The sequence below is a fragment of the Scyliorhinus canicula genome, chromosome 15, assembly GCF_902713615.1.
Source record: "Scyliorhinus canicula chromosome 15, sScyCan1.1, whole genome shotgun sequence".
In the NCBI taxonomy this organism is placed as follows: Eukaryota; Metazoa; Chordata; class Chondrichthyes; order Carcharhiniformes; family Scyliorhinidae; genus Scyliorhinus; species Scyliorhinus canicula.
In genome coordinates, this window is record NC_052160.1 from 119,658,163 (window position 1) to 119,685,127 (window position 26,965).

Below are 26,965 nucleotides of genomic sequence, written 5' to 3' on the forward strand. Positions count from 1 at the left end.
TTTATAGAGAAGAGGCCAGACTCCTCAGCACTGAGTGAATCTTAGGAATCAGGTTTTGAGGTTTGCTGTCAAACGGGGTTGGCTAGGGACAGTGGTCTGCCTGACAACAGTCAGTGTTTTTTTTTGTTCCTGTGTGATGCTTTCTGAGAGAACTGGCAGAAGCATTTAGACTTGGAAGTGAAAGGAACACTCACTCTGTCTCTCCTGCTTGCCAAAATGAAAGAACTGCTTTATTGTTCTGAAAGCAGTGGGTGCCCAGCACATTCTTTTCTGTGAACTTGGAATGACATGGAGTCTCCAGAGAAGGTAGACAACCTTGCCAGAGAAAACTATCACAAACCTAGAAGGAAGAGGTATGAAAACAAAAGCTGGACTTCAGAAAGACATTAACTAGAAGTCATCCCAGTACATCAAAGATCTTTATACTTTTATTTTTTATAAGTTCTTTCCCTTTCCACGACCCTTTCCCCTGTGTATTGTTTGTCTGTGTGTGTGTGTAGAGAGAGTGTAGGTAGTTCGGAAGGGGATGTTGGAAAAGGAGCATTAGGTAGTTACATCTTCTTAGATAGTTAATTATAATACTGTACATAATAAAAGGCTACTTGTGTTAAAGTTGCAAACCTAATGACTACAGTCCACTTGATAGTGCTCCAACGGTTGGGTGAAGGGAACTTTATTTAAAAGGACACTGGAAGATTTGCCCAGATGAAACAGGGAGAAGAGGTCCTGCAAAACCAAGAGGAGCTTTGGAATTTAATCACAAAAGACTTTAAAACAAATCGGTGGAAAGTGCAGTGTGGTGATGTATAAGTGTCAGAATTTCAGTTTTGTTAAGAAATTACGAGGGAATACATGTTCAATAGTTTAATGTAGTAGTTGCCTACTAAATAAAGTTTAGCTGTTTTGATTTTAGTTTTTATAGTAAAAACCTTAAAACGTGAAATCTTGTCATGTGATTCTTTACATAGGTCACTGGGACATCCATATCTCTTTTAAAAATTAAATGGTTTCTATGGGATTGTAACACATGGCAGTCACTGATGTAGCTACATCCACAGTGCTGTTGGGTACCATAAATTTAAGTATATGAGTTGACCCAGCGTATAAGATGACCCAATTTTTCTGGCCCAAATGCTTTTGCTTGTACTTCATGTAAGTTGACCACCCTTATGCACCAAAACTTGCTATACTCACATTAGTAATCAGCCTCAATTTTTCACTTCATTAGTGCATGATTTACTTACCGGTACTGTACAACTGGGCACAAGGGATCAAGCAGTCCTCATGGTCTGTGTTCCACAGGAGTTTAATGTATGCCCATCTTTCTGGTGGATGGTGATGACATTTTTAAAATAATGACTATCTTACATAGACAACCTGAATGGAATTGTTTACTGCAAGATTTAGTACCCAATTACTTTTTCCAATTAAGGGGTAATTTAGCGTGGCCATCCACCTACCCTGCAAATCTTTTGGGTTATGGGGGTGAGACCCACGCGGACAGGGGGAGAATGTGTAAACTCCACATGGACAGTGACCCAGGACCGGGATTCATCCAGGTCCTTGGCGTTATGAGGCACCAGTGCTAATGACTGTGCCACCATGCTGCCCATTTACTGCAAGATTTAATAAATGCATTTTTGGAAGTCAAAAAACTTTATTCTTATAATTCGAATACAGCAGGATATTAAATTGTCAATGTAGTGTGCTGATTATTATCAGGCATAGTATATATCATGATTGTATACATGTCAATACAATCTACATAGTATTGTGTTAACACTGAATATGTATCTAATATTCAATATCTTTACAACGGTAATGTTTGCATTGCATGTTGCAGTTATTCATTCATGTGGAAATCTATCAGTAACCAGCATTTTATATCAGTCAACATTGCATTGTCTTTTACAATAAAATACAGTATAATGAGTTGCATTTCACACATTTTTACAAGGCACATTTTTGATCTCTTAAATGGGGTAATTCATAGATCTCCCTGCCATTTTATAATTTAAAAAAATCCAAATGCACCTAAAAATAAAGATAAATTGTCAGAAAGTGGAACAGAAAAGAAAAGGATATTTTAAGGCAAAATAATAAATCAGCAAACAATTTATAACAACTTTCCTCTGTTAGCTATTTTGGAAGCTACATAAAAAAGTGAGTAGCAGCCCTCTTTTCTTAACCCACTCCAGGAATTTAGCATATAATCTCGTGTTGCATTGCCTGGTTTGAAGCTGGCTGCAGGTTAGGATAGTGGTTAAAATTGCATACATGATCCTGGGCTTTATAAAGAGACACATGGTTGGATTTTACCAGCCCTCTGGAGATGGACTGGGAGTTCTCAGAATATGACAGACTGTCTTCCCACAACCATGGGATCTTGCCACTTGTGGGAGCCTCTGTGGCAGGATGTTGTGCCCAAATAAGTGAGACTTTCTGCCCCTGCTGGCATTTTACCAGCATCAGGAGGAGCCCCTGTTACACAAGGAACATCTTTTTAGGCAGTGAGTTCCCAAGACCTGGAATAGACTGCCTGAGAAGGTATGTAGGCAGATTCAATTGTGGCTTTCAGAAGAGAATTGGATACAAAGCAAAAACATTGCAGAGTTGCAGGGGCAGGATGTGAGAGTAACTAAATTGATTTGCAGAGTTAGTACATCCGCGCTGGGCCAAATGATCTCCTTCCGCACTGCATTTCATGTTTCTATGATTCTTTCTTTCAAATATGGCCCCATCTTCCAGCTGGGGTTGACATAAAGCAGCTCATGATAGATTCTTTCTTTCAAATATGGCCCCATCTTCCAGCTGGGGTTGACATAAAGCAGCTCATGATAGATTCTTTCTTTCAAATATGGCCCCATCTTCCAGCTGGGGTTGACATAAAGCAGCTCATGATACAATGCTAAGAAAAGCAAGAGTTAATTACATTCTAATGAATATTTATCCCTCACCAACACCACCAAAAAAGTTAATTGGTCATTTGTCTCATGGTCATTTTTGTAATCTTACAGTGTGAAAATGGACTGCTGTATTTACCTACATAATAATAGTAAATACACATCAAAAGTTTTCTAATTCTATATATATATATATACAAAGCTTTTTCTTTGCTAATGAACAATTTTGTATAACCTTGAATTATTGAAGGAACTTTAAACCTTACAATGTAGACATGGTACACCTACTGTAGTTTGTGGAAGCTAATTATACTGTGCCCAAGGAACAATACGATGGCTGAGTCATGTTGGGCAGAAGGATTCCATATTTGATACCCCGTGTTACCTGATCCCAATCTACATGCTGTGAGGAATGCTATACTTCATATTAGTGTCATTGTGCTTTTAAAAAAAAATAGATTTAGAGTACTCAATTATATTGTTTTCCAATTAAAGGGTGATATGGCGTGGCCAATCCACCTATCCCTGCACGCCTTTTGGGTTTGTGGGGTGAAACCCACACAGACACGGGGAGAATGTGCAAACTCCACATGGACAGTAACCGGGGGCCAGGATCGAACCTGGTCAGCGCCGTGAGGCAGCAGTGCTAACCATTGCGCCACCATGCCATCCCGGGTCACTGCACTGAGTGAGAGAAAATCTGGCAGGGTTTTTGCTTGTCACAAAGCATGAAAATAATGGTAGTCAAATTTCCGCTCTACAGAAACGTACCTCCTTGTAGTTAAATTTTACAAGATTAGAACATTTAAGATCTTTTCACATTTGATGAAGATGATTGATTAGAGCCTTTTTTGTGGCAGATGTGACTCACTTCTACATTTGTAGGTGCATTCTACATTATTGAGCATAGGTTTGAGATATTGGTGTGTTTCATACTATTATCTAGAATGACCAATGTAGATAATTTTATAAGGTAGCAATAATATTCACCACTTAATTTAAGGATGTTCTTGCAAAATTCTGATTTCATTTCAAAGCCAGGGCTCATTATATTGGTGCAAGAACAGTATTGTCAGAGCCAGAGAATGGACTTGTATACTAATTCCCTCTGCATTCTGTACACAACTACCTCCCACACCCCCACCACAATCCATCAAAACACAAATGTGAGGCAAGGTGCAAGATAAAAGGAGCCCCCCCACCTCCAAAAAAAAGAAATTACGCACTGCATTATTGTGCAGTTCATACTGGGCATGAGCCACCTTGGCCTTTGCACCCATTCATTCCTGACTCAACGAAATAAACAAAAAGTCAATAGCTCTTCATTGTCAATATTGCTATACAATGGTCTGTGTACAAACCTTTCTATCTATGTGTCTTATTCTGAAAGCAGAGAAGATGACCAGCACATTTAGTGACATCAATATGTTAAGAAATAAGCAGGTATGTTTCACAACCATTTTAACACTGAAGCCATTTAAGTACAGTTGTAGATTTTTAGTGCAACATTAGTTAATGCAAGAGATACAAACATTTAATGCTTGGTCACACAAAATGAAATAACGTTTTAGGCTTTCCAACAAGAAAGCCGATGAGAAGTTTCAGTATATCCAGGTACATTTATCCATAGGCTAATTGAAAAACTGAGAAGAAAACCTGGGTGAAGGAAACGTGCACAGAATTAGCTACTTTTTTGATGGAGTCCCTTGGAGCTTCCCTCTTCTGCCTGGAAGGAAAATGAACTGTGGCTCAAATGGTGACTTTGTTACGAACCAGGGGCGAAATTCTCTGACCCCCAGCAGGGTCATTGGCAGGGGCGGGAATCACGCCCCGCCGATCGGCGAGGCCCCTGCGGTGATTCTCCGGCCCGTGATGGGCCGAAGTCCCGCCGCTGGGAGGCCTCTCCCACCGCCGAGGTATGAACCACCTCTGGTGGCAGCGGGATCGGCGGCGCGAGTGGGCCCCCGGGGTCCTGGGGGGGCGTGGGCCGATCGGACCCTGGGGGTGCCCCCATGGTGGCCAGGCCCGCGATCGGTGCCCACCGATCGATGGGCGGGCCAGTGCCGTGGGGGCACTCTTTCTCTTCCGCCGCCGCCATGGCGGAGGCAGAAGAGAATCCCCCAGCACGCATGCGTGAACTGGCGAAGGCCTTTCGGCCAGCCCCACGCCGGGCGCCGGGCCTGAAAGGCCACTGATGCCGGTTTTGCGACAGTTGGCGTGGTGCCAGCCGCTCCGGCGCGGGCCTAGCCCCCAAAGGTGCGGAGAATTTCGCACCTTTGGGGAGGCCCGATGCCGGAGTGGTTGCCGCCACTCCCCTACACCGGGACCCCCTGCCCCACCGGTTAGGGGAGAATCCCGCCCAAGGTGTGTAAAACTAATTTCAAATAGGTTCTGTAAGATGTAGCTCGATTATTCAATGAAGGCTTTATACGTATAAGGGGAACTCTCCATTTTATGCAACTGCCAGTTATACACTTACTTGTGCATCTAAAAGCAAAACGTTAAAATCTATTCAAGAAGTAGTTTGGTATAACATATATAATTCAATTAAGCAATATCTCATCATCTAAATATGAAGAGTGCCTGATTAATGATTTTGAAACAGCAATGCAAAGTATGCTTATCCATAAAAGGGTATAATTTAATGCACATATGAAATAATATATTTAGTAATCCTTAAACCAGTGGCTCTAACCTTCCTCCAGATCGGTAAAAGCATATCTGAATTATCCTGAATTTTGTGCTATCGGCCGCGGGCAGGATCTTCCAGTCCTCCCAAGTCAATGGCAATTTGCATGGCTTGTTCATCCCGCCACCGGGGAGCCGGACAATCTCACCGATGGGAAGGCCTGGAAAATCCCCTCAATGCGGCTGACATTACTGAGCATTATAGTGAAGCAAATATGACAGTAGCCTTTCAAGTCCGTACCTGTGCAGTTAAATGCAAAGTCACTGTCAGAAATACCACGTTCCTCTATGGAGTAAGCAGTAACACCTTTCTGATAGACTTAGCACTAGTCCACCAGTTCACCACTAAAAATGTCAGAAAGTGTTAACGGTTGGTGCATTAAGGAGCCAGTTGACATTTAATAGCATAATCATTGATCATTACTGCCAACTAATATCTCTGACCCTGAGGGCTTAAATTTATATGTATAAAGTCTCATCCCTGCAGACAGTAATATGTGTCAGAAGCTTTTTTGGTGGCATCTTGTATCTCTATCTTATTCCCATCTATCTGTCCTAATTTTTATTTTGTTTTTTAACAAGATTTAAATCAAATTTCATACTCCTTGGTAACAGGAGCTACACCAACACCAACTGCTTTCTCCTCAGCTACATGCCACCCCACAGGGCAGATGGAATGGACACAGAGATCCAGCTCCAAGGAAGAGAGACTCCCACCACAGGGTCCACAGGCAGAGGATTAGCTCTTTCGATGTGTGTGAGGACTAGTGCCTCAGGAGGGTCTGGTTTTCATGGGAGGTCATCATGACATCACAGTTTTATGGAACTAGACCTCCTTCCAGATGGGCCAGGTAGGTGGGCACTGCCAGTGGACATCAACGCCATTCCATTCCTGTGTTTGTTGCAGCTTCCATGTCCAATTGATTCATTGCAACCCCTGATATGGTCTTGTCATGCGAGTGTCCCTTTAAGAAAAGTTTTTGTCCTATCACACGGCTTCAGTGGTGTCATTCTGTGGGTGGAGCTGAGCTGTGGCTATGAGTTTTGCTTTCACTTTGAGTTTTTGGACTGGTTTGAACTGCACAGGATGAAATAAGTGTCTTTCTTCATTTTCCTTTTAAAAGCTGTTCCTGACTGCTTGGTAACTTAAAAGAGATAATTGCTTTCTGGAAGGAATTCAAATCTGATGGTTGAAAAGTGGAACAAAGTATCAGTAACAACAGTCTTAGTCAAGTGAGAAAGCAGTGTTCTGGGCCACGCCTTGAAAAGAGGTTTCTGGTTTTACTTGGAATTTGTTATTGAATTGGAACAGTTAAGGGGGAATTCATTAAGGGTTATACATAGATTACTGTAGCTGTGTGGGGTCTTTATGTTTGTAATTGATAAAAACATTCTTGCTGTCTGTCTTTGTACAAATATAAACTAAATTCTTAGAATAAAGCTTTTTTTTAAAAAGGCATCTAAAAGGCTGTTGAATAATACCTGAAAGGAAGGCTCCTGTACTTATCCTAGCCAAATTCAACATAAAGGTTATAGGTCAGGTGAACTCCATAATAAACTTTTTTTTAAAACCCTGGCCCATAACAGTCTCATTAATTAGAAATCCTCCTTTAGGCTGGTGTAGATTCGATAGGCTGAATGGCCTCCTTCTGCACTGTAAATTCTATGACAGATATCTTCTCGCCGACCTGCTTTGACTGGTTAGGGAACCCAATGGCAGGACTATAATGCCATGACTCAGTTAAAGAGCGACAGCAAATCCTACTGTAGGGTACAATGGGTTACCGACCTGCAAAAGGTCCTGTCATTTCAGCAGGGACTAAGTCATGACGATCCTATCTTGTGTGGCGCATTGAAGATTCTTCAGTCTGATTGGTTGAAGAGGTTTGGTATTTTTTGCTTGCCTATAGATGTTACTGATGCCCTGTAGAGGGTACCATGCTGGATCAGGCACAGAATTTGACCAAGTCTCTATTCTAAAACATGTGAAAATATTTGTAGTCAGCTGTCAGTGAGTGGAATGGCAAGTGCCATTCACCAATGCCGCATCAGGAAACAATGATCAACACGCTGTGGGTCAACACTAACTTTACAAATCATTGGCGGCTCTGCAATTGGGAGCTTGGGATAGAATTCAATCCACACTGCTACAATAAGATTATTGAAAATTACCCTTGAAAATTTTGAGAAACTCATTGACATTTTCTTCCCTTAAAAAGCTGCCTACGTGGTAATGTTTGCTTTTAAAGAAAACCTTCCTTGAAGGAAACATGTATTTCCAATGACTAGCGTACACCCAGATATATTCATACTTCCTGCCACAATGTTTGGCTTCTGAGGCCAAACTCTATTTCACCCCATTCACTCTTCGTAGTACTTCAGAGACATAGTCAGATTAATCAGCCAAGGTTCTGATACAACAGTCCAGTGAATAACGTTTATTACCTGTATCAAAGGAGCACCATAATGCATTTTATATTGTTCAAATTCTAATACCGCTTAAACTCTTGTGTGTTTTTCCATTTTGCTGCAGTCTTACTGTTTTGTCCTCTCTTTCCATTCCGCCAGATTTGCTGGCAGTACTCATTTACAGTGATGCCTGGTTTGTTCAGAAGCTGCAAGAAGTCCTTGTAACGTAACCTCGTACGGCTCCGGGCGTCTCTACCTTTTCCATTGTTGTACACTGTTTTCATTGGAGCTGCCTTGAAGTCACTCAAAATAACTTTAAGGTGATATTTGGTTATGATTTTTGTGAACGTGTTTTCCACAGCTCTGCAATAATAAAGCCCAGCATCATCATCCTGTAAGTGACGTATGAGTAGACCAAGCCTTGTTTTGATGATCCTGGAACCATATTTTATCTATATAAAAACAACATTTTGAAAAAATAATGTAAAGTTAAATATATCTGCAGATTCATAAAAATCATTTCATAACGTGAAAACAATCTAATGAATTTATATATTTTAAATTTATTTGTGTACAGTTAAGGACGTTACTAGCTAGCCTACCATTTATTGCCAATTCTTAATTGCCGTTGAGAAGGTGGCAATATTTATCATTATTGTAAAGAAGGCGAATGGTATGTTGGCTTTCATTTTTTTTTTTTTTTTTTTTTATTTTTTTTTTTAAATTTAGATTACCCAATTATTTTTTTTTTATATTAAGGGGCAATTTTAGCGTGGCCAATCCACCTACTCTGCACATTTTTGGGTTGTGGGGGCGAAACCCACGCAGACACGGGGAGAATGTGCAAACTCCACACGGACAGTGACCCAGAGCCGGGATCGAACCTGGGACCTCAGCGCCGTGAGGCGGTTATGCTAACCACTAGGCCACCGTGCTGCCCTATGTTGGCTTTCATTACAAGAGGTTTCGAGTATAGAAACAGGGATGTGTTGCTGCAATTGTACAGGGCCTTGGTGAGGCCACACCTGGAGTATTGTGTGCAGTTTTTGTCTCCTTCTCTGAGGAAGGATGTTCTTGCTCTCGAGGGAGTGAAGAGGAGGTTTACCAGACTGATTCCAGGGATGGCGGTACTGTCATATGAGGAGAGATTGACTAGGTTGGGATTGTCTCGCTGGATTCAGAAGAATGAGGGGGGATCTGATAGCGACTTATAACATTTTAACGGGACAAGACAGGGTAGATGCAGGGAAGATGTTACCAATGATGGGTGTGTCCAGAACCAGGGCCACAGCCTGAGGATTCAGGATAAACCATTTCAGACAGAGATAAGGAGACATTTCTGCACACAAAGAGTGGTGAGCCTGTGGAATTCATTACCACAGGAAGTAGATGATGCTAAAACTTTGAATATATTCAAGAGGTGGCTAGATATAGCACTTGGGGAGAATGAGATCAAAGACTATGGGGAGAAAGCAGGATTAGGCTATTGAGTTCGGTGATCAGCCATGATCGTGATGAATGGCGGAGCTGGCTCAAAGGGCCAAAAGGCCTCCGCCTGCTCCTATCTTCTATGTATCTATGTAAATTAGATATACCTGTTGCGATCATAACGTAGCCTACATTTCTGTGAACACTTATGTACAGGTTGGCATGCATTGCTGGGCCATCTTTTCCTTCTTCACACATCATGTGTAGTATGAAGGATAATGCTGTTAGATGCAGAGTGAGGTTCCCTCCTGTTCCAACTAGCCTCAATAATACACTCTGTAATACACCATGTAGCCTTTCCATTTCCTGCAACTTTAAAACCACACTGAGTCAGGTATTAGCAGTGAATGCTAAGTCATGGGGTGACTTGTGTTTGTTGACTCATGCCAACTCAAACTTAGTTTTGGCTGTCCAAACCCATTTAACTTGGAAGCTGTGTACCTAACAACAAGAGTAGCAATTGCCTAGGAAGTGCAAACGTCCCCAGGGAAACTGCCCTGCACAGGGAGTTATTAGAAATATGATTTAAATCGCAAATGTTGGGTGATTCTGACTGCTACATTCGTAGGTATCCAGAAATAGTTAGAAGTTATAGAAGTACAGAAAACTATTTATAACTTCTGGGTAAGTATTGTGCAGATCCACACCTCTACGGGATTTCCCTCACCACAGAATTCCCCCTCCACAAGATTCCCTCCCTTACAGCATTCCCTCAACACGGAACTCGACAGAATTCCCTCCCACAACAGGATCTCCATTTTTAAAAGGCGTTCTGATCTCTTGACCCCCCCCCCAACATGACCCACGGACATCCTCAATTCCCCAACATACCTGTAAGCGGGTCCTCGAGGCCCTCCCCATACCCCACCTCACACAGGCAAGGCCACCCTTGGGCCCAATACTGGCATGGGCAACATGCCAGCCTAGCACATTGGCACTGTTAGTCTGACACCCTGGAAGTGTCAGTCAGGTCCCAGCCTGGCAGTGCCACTTGGGCACATTGGAAGTTCCAGGCTGGGACCCGGGTGACACTGCCAGGTTGCCAGTGCCAAAATGCCCAAGTGACCACCCTGCCCAGGTGGTCAACCACCTGGGGCCTCCAATCACCTGAGACCCGCCCCCAGGTACTGTTCCGCCTGGCCCCTGATTGTGGGGACCAGTACTGAATGGCACACAGTAAAGCCGGTAGATGCCGGGTGATCGATAGATCCAGCGCCAGCATGGTTAAGTGGATTTTTAAACCGACACTTAGTGTGAGACTGAGTCCTGCCCATTCTGGGTGGGATCCAGATTGCGCCGCCTTGCGAGATCTGGCTAGATCCCTGCGAGCCGCAATGGCCATCGGGAATCCTGGGGGGAGGCCCCTCCCGAGATCTACCGGCCACGTCTTGCTCCAGTTCCATGGGCCGTGACTGGTAGATTGCGCCCCTCGATTGGATGCATTTTTCATTTACAAAGCAAACCAATTTAACAGTAGAACAACGTGTAATGCATTTTTAAAAGACCTCAACCAAAAATTAGGCAGCTTGTGACTTGTCAGCAATCCCCATGGCCACCAAGATGTAAGCTAAATATTTATTTTTATGTTCCCATGGGCCAGTTGAAGCAGGGGCACAGACCAAAATCTACCCCATGGAGTGGTGTTTATTCTTAAGAGTCAGATACAGTAAAATAAGTTCACTTTTAAAACAAAATGAGTCAGCTTTATTCTAAATGAATGAGCTGAGTTTGATAAGACATAAGACATGAAGACAGCCACGATCAAGACTTTTCCAAGATGTGTGATGATAGGAGAAAGCACAAATAATATCATGGGAACATTTAAGAAGAAAGAAAGGTTCAAGTAAATCCTTTACAGAGGCTGATGGTCCAGAGGGTCTCCCTACATTCAGATGGAATGGATTAAAAGTCACGGTACCTTTAATGTGTAGCTAAACTATTCCAATGTGCCTGCTTGTGATTGAGAGTCACATTTTCACCAAGCATCACAGGCTAGCAGTAATAATAATAATAATACTAATAATCTTAATTATTTTCACAAGTAGGCTTTCGTTAACATTGCAAATCAAGTTACTGTGAAAATCCCCTGGTCACCACACTCCAGCTCCTGTTGGGGTACGCAGAGGGAGAATTCAGAATGTCCGATTCGCCGAACAGCACGTCTTTTGGGACTTGTGGGAGGAAACCGGAGCGCCCGGAGGAAACCGATGCAGTCATGGGGAGAATGTACAGACTTCACACAGATACTGACCCAAGCGGGAATTGAACTCTGGGCCCTGGCGCTGTGAAGCAACAGTGCTAACCATTGTGCTAACGTGTCGCCCAGCGGTGACGTGCATCTGCGGCTCCTGAATATGTTAATTTTCTCCAGAAACTGCTGTTTTGCCATGATGATGGCCAAGGCTTGATTTATATTTTCATGCTGAACAGACCCTGATCTGAATATTTCACTGCAATCACTTCCCATGGGAATGTTAACGTGACATAATTACAGGAATAATGTAAAAAGTGTACCTCAACACACTTGTTGTCCAATTAATAATCAAACAAGCCATTTGAAATCCCTCAGCCGGGATTTTCCAGACCTGCCCGAAGCCAACAGAACTTTTGCTGGTCTGTCAAATTTTCATTCCCGCCCGCGACGGTTCATGTCAGAGGTAGGACCAGAAAGTCATCTCCAATCCAATGATGTCCAGTGTTGGAATGCATCATTCAGACTAATTACCTCCTCCTGTTGGCCATCCAGGGATCGCTGAACAGACCAGATGACTGATGTTTGCTGTGACCTTGGACTGCATTCCAGGAACGTAGAATTGTACTGCACCCCAAAAATCAACTTCTTGTCAGTTGGCACGTTCTTTGCATCTATGGAAGAGGACTTGTTTATTATGGGGCATTAACAAAAAAAATATAATGACCATTTCATGCTACTAAACACCAAAGTAGGTAGGATAAATTTTAACCACTAATGATTAAACCCTTCCATTGCACAAAATGGCAGCACGGTAGCATAAGTGGATAGCACAATTGTTTCACAGCTCCAAGGTCCCAGGTTCAATTCCCGGCTTGGGTCACTGCCTGTGTGGAGTCTGCACGTACTCCCCGTGTATGTGTGGGTTACCTCCGGGTGCCCCGGTTTCCTCCCACAGTCCAAAGGTGTGCAGGTTAGGTGGATTGGCCATATTGAATTGACCTTAAGTGTCCAAAATTGCCCTTAGTGTTGGGTGGGGTTACTGGGTTATGGGATTCTGGGAATAGGGTGGAGGTGTGGGCTTGGGTAAGGTGCTCTTTCCAAGAGCCACTGCAGACTCGATGGGCCGAATGGCCTCCTTCTGCACTGTAACTTCTATGACTTCTTCCCACAGTCCAAAGACGTGCAGGTTAGGTGCAGGTTAGGTGGATTGGCCATGCTAAATTGCCCTTGATGTCCAAAAAAAATGGTCAGGAGGGGTTATTGGTTTACAGGGATAGGGTGGAAGTGACAGCTTAATGTGGGTCGGTGCAGACTCGATGGGCCGAATGGCCCCCTTCTGCACTGGATATTCTATGTTGTATGAAAACAGCTATTGTGATAACTACCAATGTTCCAAACCATTAGTTTTTGCAAGGAATGCTTTAAATTATCCCATGCCCATGAAGGATGGTGTGCCAAATAACCAGTGAAGTCACACTGAACTGAATCTTAACTCTCAGAAACAAGTGTGTGAGTGTTACACCAGAGGTCAAAATGCTTATAATCTAGAACAGGAATGGAACCCACCTTAAACCCACCCAACTTCATGTTTTAATGGCGAAGAGAGAAGGCATGGTTATCTGCTCTTGGGAAGTGGATTGGTAATTTAAATTTTAGAATGAGGCTACGTGCCACCTTTAATAGCAGGGCATTTGGAAAATTTCACGGCAATCAGCCAGATTTAACATGATTTTGTGACAAGGAAATCATGGTTAAGCAACTTATTGCAGTTCTTTGAAGGAGTCACTTGTGCAGCGGATGAAGGGGAGCTGGTGGATTTACTGTACTTAGATTTCCAGGAGGTATTTGACCGAAATTGATTGTTTTCTTGTTGACAGGTTGAAACAAGTGGTGTACCACTGGGATTAGCGCTGGGTCCTCATCATTTTACAATTTGTACAAATGGCTTGGATGAAGAGACCAAAGGTATCATGATGAAATTTGCTGATGATGCAAAGATGTGAAGGAAAGGACATACGGAGGTCCCAAAGGGAGATGAATGGATTAAATGAGTGGACAAAGATCTGGCAATTGTCGGATAAAGTGGGAAATTGTGAAATGGCCCATTTTGGCAAGAAGAATAAAAAAATAGACTTATTACCTAAATGGTGAGAGATTGCAGAGCTCTGAGATTCAGAAGTATATGCGTGTATTAATGCATGTTACAAAAGGTCAGTCTGCAGGTACAGCAAGTAATTAGAATGTTACTGTTTATTGTGAGGGGAAGTAATTACAAAATTAGAGATGTTCTGGTTCACTTGCACAGGGCACTGGCAAGACCACATCTGGAGTAATATGTACAGTATTGGCCTCCTTGTTTTAGGAAGGTTGTAAATGCATTAGAAGCAGCTCAGAGAAGGTTTACTAGACCAATGCCTGGAATGGGTGAGTTGTCTTGTGAGGAAAGGTGGGACAGACTAGGTTTGTATTCACTAGAGTTTAAAAGATTAAGAGGTGACTTGATTGGAACATTTAAGATATTCATGGGTATTGACAGGATGGATGTGGAAAGAATGTTTCCTCTTGTGGGACAATCTAGAACTAGGGGGTCACTGTTTAAAAATAAGGAGTCACTCATTTGAGACAGAGACTTTCTTCTCTCATAGGGTCAAGCATCTTTGGAACTCTTCCTCAAAAGGCAGTGGAAGCAGGGACTTAGAATGTTTTTAAGGCAGAGCTAGATAGATTTTTGATTAACAAGTGGGTGATATGTAATCGGGGTAGGCAGGAATAAAGGGCTGAGGTTATAATCAGATTAACCATGATCTTATTGAATGGCTCAAAGGGCCAAGCTCCTGCTCCTAAACCATTTGTATGTATGTAGCTAAATACTCCCAGCACTAACAAGTACACTGGAGTGTTGCAATAATTGTCATATTTGTTCTCATACACTCACTGTCCTCCTGATCCCAACACTGAATTATTGGGTCTCCATACTTCACATCTTGACGTCTGGTCTGTCTAATAGAAATTAAAACACATTTGGTCATCACATTTAAATAACAAAAATAAATTTGTCCTTGATTTGGGTAAGTTATTGATATTGCTATTCAACTGTTCAGGAAAAATGTTTTAGTTTGTAACAAATTGACTGACGATCGTGAATAACCTAATTGTAAGGGTTTCAAGGCTAAATACAACTGTATGTACTAGTGGCAATGGTTTAATGTTTCTTCAAAGAGAATGATATTTAACAATGAAGCCCATTATCCTTTGTAATGCTGCCACCACCTTCTTTTCCAATGTGGCCACTAATGCCATTTTCAAGTCAGATGAGAGGTTAGAAATCCAGCAACGAGTAACTCACCTCCTGATTCCCAAACGATTGTTCCCCATCTACAAGGCGCAAGCCAGAAATCACTTGCCTGGATGAGAGCAGATCCAATAAGCAGTCGCTTGATTGGCACCCCATCCACAAGCATTCACTCCCTCCACCACCAACACACAGTTGCAGCTGAAAGTACCATCTACAAGATGCACTGCGCAGGAACTCACCAAGGCTCCATAGGCAGCACCTTCCAAACCCATGACTTCTACCATCTAGAAAGGTGAGGGCAGCACATGCATGGGAATGCCACCACTGGAAATTGCTCTCCAAGCCACTCACCAGCTTGACTTGGAAATATATTGTTGTTCCTTCCCTGTTGCGGAGTCAAAATTCTGGAACTCCAGGAATTGTAAGTCTGAAGAAATAATGGGAAATGCAATGGGGTAGGTGGGCACTTGGCATCATCCATTTGCATGGGGAATGGGATGGATTTCCAGTGGGGCCATGGGAGGTAAATCACAAAGGCTGCTTTTCTGGGAGTGGCGGGATGTTTCCATGGGAGTCCTCCCACTCCGTTTTTACTTGCCGGGCAGCCTTTGAAGTTGGGAAATAAAGGCATGAAATTTTAAAATTCCTGTAATTTGAGGTTCCCCCTTGAGTTGGAGAAATTTCAGCTGACAGTGTCTTACTCACTATAATGATAGAAATTGCCATCAACACCAAAAGTATTTAGAAATGAGGGAGGTTAATGTCCAGGTTTCTCTTTGGAAAATTGACCAATCTCCTGTGCATTCCCATTAATTTTAATTTGTATTTTAGATTTCTGGCATTTGTGGTTCTCCATTTGTTTTCATTGTCTGGTTCACAAGTGAGAGGGGATAAGTGAGCGAGGGGCAGTTTTGGTAACTGGGTGAACTATATCGTTAATGCATGCTTCCTCTGGTCAGTGTTTCTATCAAAACTGTAAAACTTCAAAAGTTTGGCTCGAAATATTCAGCAAGTGAAAACTACATTAATCTATTTATGACGTTCTCCCTCAAAGCACAATTATTATTCCCTGGTTTTGCATGTGCCCTGATTTCAATTCCTCAGTATTGCAAGCAGGCCCTTAATAAGTTGCAAAAAAAATACTTTCTTAACTATTTGTAACAAAGCACTAAAATTGCACCTAAAAAGCCACAAAAAATCCATTGTTCAAAGTAACCTGAACTAACTTTGCTTCAACACATACCTTTTTGGTGCTGGCACATATCTGCAACATGAATTCCCATCCCATGCGCAATAGGGATCTCTCGCAAGGCAGCATTCAGAGCAAGCTGTACCATATGCACCACACCTCTGTAGAGCAAGCTGTACCATGCTATCCTTTGATCCAATATAAATTTGCTTCTGTAAGTGATATTAAAGTAGTGCAAGTAAAGATTCTGTTAAGGGCTCAAGTCTGTCAATGCATGGTACAGAATCTATAATAAACAACAACACCTCCTCCACAATAGTCCTCAAGACCGGGGCCCCACAAGGGGGCCGAATATAAGTCATTCCATAGCATCACATTATTTGGCACCACAATGGTGTTATAAGATAGATACACTGTGTGCAATAAGGTAGCATTACCACATCATATCAATCTGTTTACATTGTGATATTTATTTACTGGAAGAAATTAAAATAGCACTCTGCCTACCTTTAGACCCTCTGAACAGGAAATTTTACTCGTGGTCATTTCAGCATTTGTGCGAACTGAATCCTCTTCTGAAGTTTTTATTTTTATTTCCCTCACCCCTCTTGTTCTAAACTTGCAGACCGATTCTCTATTATAGTTCCACAAATCAGGCAGGAACAATATTGAAACGGTAGCTTATTTCTGTAAATTCACCACCATCCAGCCTTTTTCTTAACACAACACACCTCCAGCAGAGGTCACTGGAGAGCAACCCAGAGTGGAAATCCTGGCTGCCTTTCTTGCACTTTGCTTGGAGATGCTGAGCCCAAAGGTGGAAAGCCCCCAAACTCACAATAGAGACCAACTAACAGCACTGGCCCTGAATTGAACTCACAACATCCTTGGTCCACACGTCTCAAGGGGAGACCACATTTACCAGTCTAGCTATTTCTTGAGACCAATATATGATCACTTTTAACTCCTGTTTTCTTTCTTTTTCCTCCCCATTAATTCTCTCCATTAATCTTTGATTGAGAAAGCTGATCTTCAATCTGTTCCAGTAAGCCTGTGTGACGACTAAACAAACAAAAAACATTTTGCACATCCAAATACAACCTGGTGTCCTTAATTATGCACATTATACTGTGTTATACTTTGATTGCTTACCTGCTTTGAAGAAATTTCCATTGATAGTATTGGAGTCGGTTCCTATAAGGATGTAAACATTGGCAATTATTGCAATTTAGTAACGCAGACAGATAGCTATTGAAAGATCACCATGGCATCTACATGAAATGCAGCAACATACTTGGTGGCAATTTGTTTAGTTGCAACTTTCTTGTTCAGTGACCTTCACTGGCTGCAAATTACAGTTTTATTTTTTTTTTAAATTTAGAGTAGCCAATTATCTTTTTTCCAATTAAGAGGCAATTTAGTGTGGCCAATCCACCTAACCTGCACATCTTTGGGTTGTGGGGGTGAAACCTACACAGACACGGGGAGAATGTGCAAACTCCACATGGATAGTGACCCAGGGCCGGGATTTGAACCCGAGTCCTCAATGCCGTGAGGCAGTAGTGCTAACCACTGTGCCACATGCCGCCCCAGCTGTGATTATAGTTAAAGGTTTAAAAACAGGTTTGCATTTGTATGGTGCCTTTCGTAACTTCAAGACATCCCAAAGATCTTTACAGCCAATGAAGTACATTTGAAGAATAGTCACTGTGGAACTGCAGGAAATTTGACAGCCGATTTACACACAGCCAGCTTCTACAAACAGCAACGTGATCACGACAAGATAATTTGTTACTGCGATATTGATTGAGGAATCAATATTGAGTAGGACACCCAGGATCACTCCCTAGCTCTTCTTCAAAGTTGTTCCAGTGAAGTTCTTTTGCATCCACCTGAGGGGCAGGTGAGACATTGGTTCAATGGGCTGATTTACACAGATCAGGGCCAGGATTCTCCCCTACCCGGCAGAGCAGGGGGTCCCGCCATGTCGGAGTGGCGAAGCCCCCACATTGAGGGGCTAGGCCCACGGCGGAGTGGGTTCCACTCCGCCGGCTGGCGTGAACGGCCTTTGGCGCCACGCCAGCCGGGGCCGAAAGGACTTCGCCGGCCGGCGTAAGTCCGCGCATGCGCCTGAGCGTCATGCGCAGGGGAGGGGGTCTCTTCCGCCTCCGCCATGGTGGAGGCCGTGGCGGCGGCGGAAGAAAAAGAGTGCCCCCACGGCACGCCGATCGGTGGGCCCCGATCATGGGCCAGGCCACCGTGGGGGCACCCCCCGGGGTCAGATCGCCCCGCTGGACCCCGGAGCTCGCCCGCGCCACCAATCCCGCCAGTCAGGTAGATGGTTTAAACCACGCCGGCGGGAGAGGCCTGTCAGCGGCGGGACTTCAGCCCATTGCGGCGCGATTCCCGCCCCCGCCAAATCTCGGGAGCAGAGAATTCGGGACACGACGGGGGCGGGATTGACGCCGGACCCGGGCGATTCTCCGATCCCCCGGGGAGTCGGAGAATTCCGCCCCTGATTTTGGGATTTCCAACCCCATTCCCAGAGTTACCGATTTCCATTAGGGCCTCTTAAGGGTGTGGTTTGGATTGCGAGCCCACACTCTGCATGCCTGACCTGGCTGGCTCTATTGAGGGGACAGGCATGTCCTAGTTATCTGCAATTTTCAAAGAGCTATGGCACTTCCATGCCCATTCATCCACTAAACACAATACAGAAGCAATAAACACTATAGTCATAAAAAAAACATTCATTGATAACATTCCACTTTCTCAAATAAAACTCCTTTTTACTCCAGCCCAATGAAAGTATCAATGCTCCAGACCCTTTAAAGTATCAATAGTAGAAATTGCAAGCGCTTGAAACCACTTTATCTTTGTATAATTAAGCATTGTGCAATTGCCGTTGTGATATTGCTTTAAGAGAGAATATGCTCATGCGTAAAAGCCAAGCCGTAAACCATATGACCAGCAGGCATTGTTTAGAGGACCTTTCAGTTTAGCTAGCGTCATGTGGTGTGAAGGAGTTGAAGTTGTACTTTCATTTTAACAATAGCTGTTGAATTATTTCAGTAAATCTGTTACTGAGCAATCCTGTACTGCATCTTAAGATCAACTAAACTTATGTTTAGTTTATCAGTCCTATGTGAGATTTACATTAGGCAAATATAGAAATACAGAAATTGCCAGAAGAGATCATAGAGGTGGATCTGTCAATCAACCAATGTTTTCTCTGTGGCTCAGGTGTTTCAGAACTCTAATGGATATCTGGGCTGTCAGCCAAGAATGCATAATGAAGCTTGGCTGACAGCCCAGAAATCCATTAGGCAGACAAAATATCATAGTGCCATACATGGGAAGTGGTGGCATGGGGAGTGTGTGGGATGGAGATGAGGAAGTGTGAGGAGTGCGAACTAGAGAGATATTCAGATTTCATTACAGCTGGAATTAAGTTCCACAACACCAAAGTGGGCCTTTTAAACAGACCATCTCCCTACTCAAACTTTGGCCAGGCTGCTGCCATCCCCTCCTTCCCTCTCACCCAGAATAAAAATAGTTTCCTTCCTAGCACTTTCTTCTGAGGTAGGCTGAATTTTCTGAGCCAAGAGTTTTCAAAACTCCCAACAGCCATCTTGAGGATGTAAATCCTGCCTAACATTTCATTAGAAAGATGGCAACTCCAGCAATGCATCGCCCACTTGAGTGCCAATCTTGATTTGTGTACTTAAGTCTTGGAGTGGGACTTAAATCCATAACCTTCCAACTCAAAAAGAAAGAAAGTTACGAACTGCACCACATCTGGCACCTTGTCAACAATATTAAGAACTATCATCATCATGATTGTCATCAAACATAGAAAGTGGGCTGAGAGTTTATTTTGTCGCAAACCATGGATTCTTAGGTTTATCATAGGTGGGACTGTCACTCAATTAACTTTCAAACTCAGTTTAGGACAGCAATGAATTGTTCACCTGTCCGTTTTCAGATAAACGCTGTCATGAAATTCCAGGACTGTCTAACGCTCAGTGATTTATCGACAGGGCCCCAGCAACAGATAAGCAACTTGGATTAACAATTTATTTATTGATGCAAATAAAATAAAGTCAGCATCATCCCAGAGGCTGCTTTTCTCTTTGACAGGGGAGAGCTGACTGGTGGTGATTTAACCTGAAGATCATCACACCTCAGGTGAGGGGCAAGGTTGAGAAGGTAAGGCCTTCATGAATATCCTCATCCAGGTACAGGAATTGAACCTGCGCTGTCAGCCTCACTCTGCATCACAAACCAGGGGCGGAATTCTCCGCCCCCTCGCCCGGGGCCGGCGTCAATCCCGCCCCCGCCATGGCCCGAATTCTCCGCCACCCGGGGATCGGTGGGGGCGGGAATCGCGCCGCGCAGGTCGGCGGGCCCCCTGCGGCGATTCTCCAGCCCGCGATGGGCCGAAGTCCCGCTGCTGACAGGCTGTTCCCGCCAGCGGGAATCAAAGCACGTCTGGTGCCGGCGGGATTGGCTGCGTGGGCAGGCGCCGGGGTCCCGGAGGGGGCACGGGGCGATCTGGCCCCAGGGGGTTCCCCCACGGTGGCCGGGCCCGCGATCGGGGCCCACTCTTTTTCTTCCGCCCCGCCATGGCCTTCACCATGGCGGGGGTGGAATAGACCCCCTCCCCTGCACATGCGCCGGTATGACGTCAGCAGCCGCTGACGCAACGGCGCATGCGCGGACGTCCGCTGGCCTTTCGGCCCTGGCTGGCGGGGCACCAAAGGCCGTTCGGGCCGTCCGGCGGAGCGGGAGCCACTCTGGTGCGGGCCTAGCCCCTAAAGGTGTGGAGAATTCCGCACCTTTAGGGACGCCCGACGCCGGAGTGGTTCACGCCACTCCGGCCCACCGGGAACCCCCGCCCCGCCGGGTAGGGGAGAATCCCGGCCCAGGTGCCCAGGCAGACTGAGCTAAACCAGACCCATAGAAATATTGGAAACTAATAAGAGCTGATTGATTGATTTTGCTGTGCAGGATTCTTGGTTGATAGCTTAATTTATCAGTTTAGGAGTCTGGTGCTTTTAATAGTTCTGAAGTTAGAGCTGGAAGAATGGATTCTACCATTTAACCAGTGGCATTTTTAAAGCAGTGTTTAGTATTTTCTTTGATGCTGCCAAAACATATGAATTAGTTTGGAAACTAAGCTTTGATTTTCTTCACAATCTGTAACCTGGCTGCACTCTGGAGACTGATGTAAAGGTTGATGTCACCTTTTTGTAAAGGTGCCAAATCTTACCATGCTTTGCTGCCTAATGTGTTTAAGATTCTAGGCCTGGTGGCTGATTTAGAAATCAGATGGTGCTTTTGCAAATTCTGTTGATAAACTTTGGGTAACATGCAAATTTTAATTGACAGGATGCCCGGGGCAATGTGGTCCTCAATTTTCCAACTTGTATGACTGGCCGTATTGCTGGGTATTAAAAAATTAGAAAACTGTCTCTTAAAGCAACCAAAAAATTTTGAAATGTACTTATTAAATATTGGAAATGAAATATCTTTCAAATCCGATGTCATTTATTATTAATTTAATCAGTCTTGGAAGGAGAAAGTGAAATACATCAAGTTCACGTTTTATAATTAGAGAATAAATGTTGAGTTTATTTAAACTATACTCCCTAAATTGTCCTGTTTGTGTGAATGTATTAGTATCTATCATGTGGGCATTTGTTAGCTGTATCAGTTTTTGTGAAAATCTAGAACACTGTTCTTTCCAAAGTTATTTGCTGATTTTGGCAAGTCCACCCAGGCAGGCCACTGGACAACTAATACAGGGAATGAATAAGATTTATATTTGTGCAACAGATTACAAAGTGACAGTTTTTATTGGACGTGTGAATATTAAATGCTGTCACTAAAAGGGAGCATTGTTGCAATTCCTTGCTGCAACGTCAGCAAGGATTGAGGGGACCCTTGGGAGAAACAACGTAAATAATTGTTTGTGTCCATCCTGCCTTGTCTGTTGATCAACTTCTGCTGATAAAGACTGGGAATGGTGGCACTGCTGAATCTAGTGATTTGCTGTGGTGTTCAGATTATCATTTTCCTCAATGAGAAAGTACAATTCTGGTAGACTGTCTGTGTGGAGTCTGTATGTTCTCCCTGTGTCTGCGTGGGTTTCCTGCAGGCGCTCCGGTTTCCTCCCACAGTCTCAAGATGAGCAGGTTAGGTGGATTGGCTGTGCTAAATTGCCCCTCAGTGTCCAAAGATGAGCAGGTTAGGTGGGTTCATGGGGATAGGGTGGGGGAGTCGTCCTAGGTAGGGTGTCCTTTTGGAAGATTGGTGCAGATACAATGGATGGATAGCCTCCTTCTGCACTGTAGGGGTTCCATAGATCTATGGATTGCTAACTCCCCATTATTGCTGCTACACTGACGAGTGTCAACCTTGTATTAGTAATATTGTAACTCCTGGCATTGAATGGGGAGGGCAATTCGCACAAGCTACTTCAATGACAACCACTAGGATAACATTACTGCTTCTAATTAAATGATCTTCTGTACCTCAAATACTTGCAATTCCTCCAGTACAACTTCTTCAGCATTCAAATTGTCCTTGGTAACACTCAGTGCTTTTATTACTGTTCCAACATCTAGAAATATATATATATCACATATAAAAATGTATTAATGAATGAATATACACATATTTTTTTGTTTTAAATGGCTAACTCCTGTACCTGTGCCCAAAAACAGAACTGCATACTGTCCATCCTTTGCGTTCACACGGTCGACTACAATCTGGGTAATTCTGTAGCCGACATTCACTTGAATGAAAACAGGTCTCTTGTTTATTGGATACACAGCTTTGTACATCACTGGGTGATTCTTAATGAAGCTGATGACATCGTCTGAGAAGTCCTTGGTTGTCTCGATTGTGGAGTCGAATGCTTTACTGGGACACTAACAAAAAACACAAGCAGGAAGTTATATATGGATTTTATAAACTTCTAATACATTCGTGCAACTCTTTTTAATGAAAACATCAATGCTCCAGTAATAGAACGGTCACTAAATTTATTGCCAAAGTGAGACACGTATGACACTGGGTTACGGGTGAAGTGCTAAACTGGCGTCTGTTCTCGGAAGAGTTCCTGCTTTTAAAAAATAAATTTAGAGTACCCAATTCATTTATTCCAATTAAGGGGCAATTTAGCACAGCCAATCCACCTAGCCTGCACATCTTTGGGTTATGGGGGTGAAACCTACGCAAACACGGGGAGAATGTGCAAACTCCACACGGACAGTGACCCAAAGCCGGGATTGAACCTGGGACCTCAGCACCACGAGCCTGCAGGGCTAACTCACTGCGCCACCATGCTGCCCTCGAGTTCCTGCTTTTAATCATTGTCCAAGCCTCAGTTGAAAAGAATGGGCAAAATTCTGTTGGGGAGATGGGGGCTCAGATGATGGGCCGGAGAGCTGAGGGCAACCCATGGCCCTTTGGAGTCCCCCTATTACATTATAGACTCATTTAGCAACAATTAATTATCCTCAGGTATCCCATCACTTAAAAAGACATAGACCCAACTCCAAGAACTCCCAGCCAATTGGAGGACTGGTAGCTCTTTAGTCACGGCAGCGATACTGGGAGTGGTGGCCACATATGTGCTTGCAGTGAAGCTGAAAGGACCCAGGGATGGACAGAAATCCCACCCCACCTCTTGCAACAAGGTGAGTGTGCTGGGGTCACCATGGCCACTCAGGCTGCCCCCGGCAAGGGGGTAGGGCCTTCGCTGAGGGCAGTGGGGCTGTTGGGGCTGGAGTGGTCATTGCCACCAGAGGGGACCTTTGTGGTCACAGAGAGCCCGAATAAGAGGAACCGCCCCTCCCCCCCCCCGCCCCCAGAGCCTACAGGTAGGAAACCTGTGCAGTGGTTGTAACATACCAATGGCACCAAGAAGAGACCTTTAAGTGACCAATTTAATAATGCGCTTGGCCTTTGAGTGTGTGGTAGTCACCACTGTTCTATTATATTATATACACTGCACTGAATACGAGGGTATTATGGTAAGGCCCCTGTTCTACAGATACGGGGGTAGATCCCTGCCTGCTGGCTCCACCCAGTAGGCGGAGTATAAATGTGTGTGCTCTCCGAACTGCAGCCATTTCGGCAGCAGCTGTAGGAGGCCACACATCTCTATGTAATAAAGCCTTGATTACATTCTACTCTCATCTCGTCGTAATTGATAGTGCATCAATTTATTACACAGAAATTTTTCAAAGATGGACCTCCGCCGGATCGCCTGCAGCTGCATCCTCAAGCGGCCAAAAAGGACTTCGGACATTGGCTAGCTTGCTTTGAAGCATACATCGTGTCTGCGACACACCCAATCTCAGAAGCACAGAAGCTCCAGATTATGTACACGCGGCTAAGCTCCGATGTCTTTCCCCTCGTCCGGGATGTGCCTACCTATGCAGAGGCCATAGTGCTACTAAAGGAGAACTACCCTCAGCAGACCAACAAGATCTACGCCAGGCACCTCCTGCCCACGCGGCACCAATTTCCCGGTGAGTCTGTGGAAGATCTCTAGCGTGCCCTGCTCGCCCTGGTGAGAGACTGTGATTGCCAGGCGTTTCGGCCGCTGAACATTCGAACCTGCTAATGAGAGATGCATTTATTACGGGCAAAGGGTTGAACTACATCCGTCAGCGCCTCTTAGAAGGGGCCACGCTTGACCTCACGGCAACCAAGAAACTTGCGCTCTCACTCACAGTCGCCTCACGCAACACACAGACGTATGCCCCCGACCGCACGGCCCACCTCTCCTGGGCATCGTGGACCCCGCCAGCGGCCGCCTCATCGTGGACCCCATCAGTGATCGCCCCCAGCCAACCCCACACCTGCGCCGTGTGACAGCCAACCAACCCCTGGGGACCCAAGAACTACTTCTGCGGACAGACAAAACACCCCCGACAGCGCTGCCCGGTGCGCAGTGCGCTCTGCAAGGCCTGTGGCAAGAAAGGACATTTCGCTGCAGTGTGCCAGGCCCGCTCAATTGCCGCTATTGTCCCTGTACCCCCCACGTGTGGCCAGTGGGCACCGCCATCTTGCTCCCTTCACAACACGTGCGGCCCGTGGGTGCCGCCATCTTGCTTGCCTCACAACCAATGGGCGCCGCCATCTTGTCTGCCCCAGGACACGTGCGGCCCGTGGGCACCCCCATCTTCCCCGCCTCAGGACCCCTGCCCGTCGGGCACCTCATCAGGCCACTCATTGCCTGCAACCGCCGACGACCAGTCGTGTCTCACCTCCGTCATGATCGACCAGTCCCAACCGCACAACCTCGCAACTGCGTCGACAAAGGTGAAGGTCGGCGGGCACGAGATATCCTGCCTTCTGGACTCCGGGAGCCCTGAGAGCTTCATCCACCCCGATACGGTAAGGCGCTGCTCCCTTGCGGTACACCCCATTAACCAAAGAATCTCTTTGACCTCCGGATCCCACTCCGTGGCGATCCGGGCGTACTGCTTCGCCACCCTCACCATCCAGGGCGTAGAGTTCAGCGGCTTCCGGCTCTACGTCCTCCCCAACCTCTGCGCTGCCTTGCTATTCGGCCTGGACTTCCAGTGCAACCTCCAGAGCCTAACCCTGAAATTTGGCCGGCCCCTACCACCCCTTACTGTTTGCGGCCTCATGACCCTTAAGGTCGACCCACCTTCCCTGTTTGCAAACCTCACCCTGGATTGCAAACCCGTCGCCACCAGGAGTAGATGGTACAGTGCCCAGGACAGGACCTTCATCAGGTCTGAGGTCCAGCGGCTGCTACTGGAAGGTATCATCGAGGCCAGCAACAATCCCTGGAGAGCCCAAGTGGTCGTGATGAAATCTGGGGAGAAAACCAGGATGGTCGTTGACTACAGTCAGACCATCAATCGGTACACGCAGCTCGACGGGTACCCCCTCCCACGCATATCTGATATGGTCAATCAGATTGCACAGTACTAGGTCTTCTTGAAAGTGGACCTGAAATCTGCCTACCACCAGCTCCCCATCCGCAAGGAGGACTGCCCATACACTGCGTTTGAAACGGACGGCCGCCTTTACCATTTCCTTAGGGTTTCCTTCAGCGTCACTAACGGGGTCTCGGTCTTCCAACGGGAGATGGACCAGATGGTTGACCGGTACGGACTGCGGGACACTTTCTCGTACCTGGATATCGTCACCAGCAGGACCACGAAATTTATCTTTCCAAATTTCTCCACACCGCCACTCTCCTCAATCTAACTTACAACAAGGAGAAATGTGTGTTCAGCACAAACCGATTAGCCATCCTCGGCTATGTGGTTCAGAACAGAGTTCGAGGGCTCGACCCCGATCAAATGCGCCCCCTCATGGAACGCAGCCTTCCCCACTGCCCCAAGGCCCTCAAACGATGCCTGGGATTCTTTTTGTACTATGCCCAGTGGGTCCCTAACTATGCGGACAAGGCCCGCCCATTCATCCACTCCCCCTGTTTCCCACTGACGGCCGAGGCTCACCAGGCCCTCAACTGTATAAAAGCCGACATCGACAAGGCCGCGATGCACGCGGTCGACGAGACGCTCCCCTTCCAATTCGAGAGCGATGCATCAGACGTCGCTCTGGCTGCCACCCTCAACCAGGAAGGCAGGCCCGTGGCATTCTTTACCCGCACCCTCCATGCCTCCGAAATTCAGCACTCCTCCGTCGAAGAGCAGGCCCAAGCTATCGGTGAAGGTGTGCGGCACTGGAGGCATTACCTGGCCGGCAGGAGATTCACTCTCCTCACTGACCAACAGACGGTT

The 26,965-nt window shown here is 45.2% G+C and overlaps 1 protein-coding gene across 4 annotated transcripts in view; it reads right to left on the reverse strand.

The window, feature by feature from the left end:
• Positions 1-1,637: 1,637 nt before the first annotated feature.
• Positions 1,638-26,965, reverse strand: part of LOC119978507 (semaphorin-3D-like) — a 110,251-nt gene continuing 84,923 nt past the window's right edge. The window contains exons 11-18 of one of the 4 annotated variants that reach the window (XM_038820189.1): positions 22,879-23,101; positions 22,703-22,791; positions 17,319-17,360; positions 16,221-16,378; positions 14,612-14,682; positions 12,214-12,353; positions 8,037-8,452; positions 1,638-2,908 (exon numbers count right to left, since the gene is read on the reverse strand). In XM_038820189.1, coding sequence (XP_038676117.1) covers positions 8,081-8,452; positions 12,214-12,353; positions 14,612-14,682; positions 16,221-16,378; positions 17,319-17,360; positions 22,703-22,791; positions 22,879-23,101 — 1,095 coding nt within the window. In that variant the 3' untranslated portion in view covers positions 1,638-2,908; positions 8,037-8,080. Of the gene's footprint in view, positions 2,909-5,194; positions 6,775-8,014; positions 8,453-12,213; positions 12,354-14,611; positions 14,683-16,220; positions 16,379-17,318; positions 17,361-22,702; positions 22,792-22,878; positions 23,102-26,965 lie in introns of those variants that run through there. The other 3 variants (XM_038820188.1, XM_038820190.1, XM_038820187.1) reach the window with 3 other exon arrangements.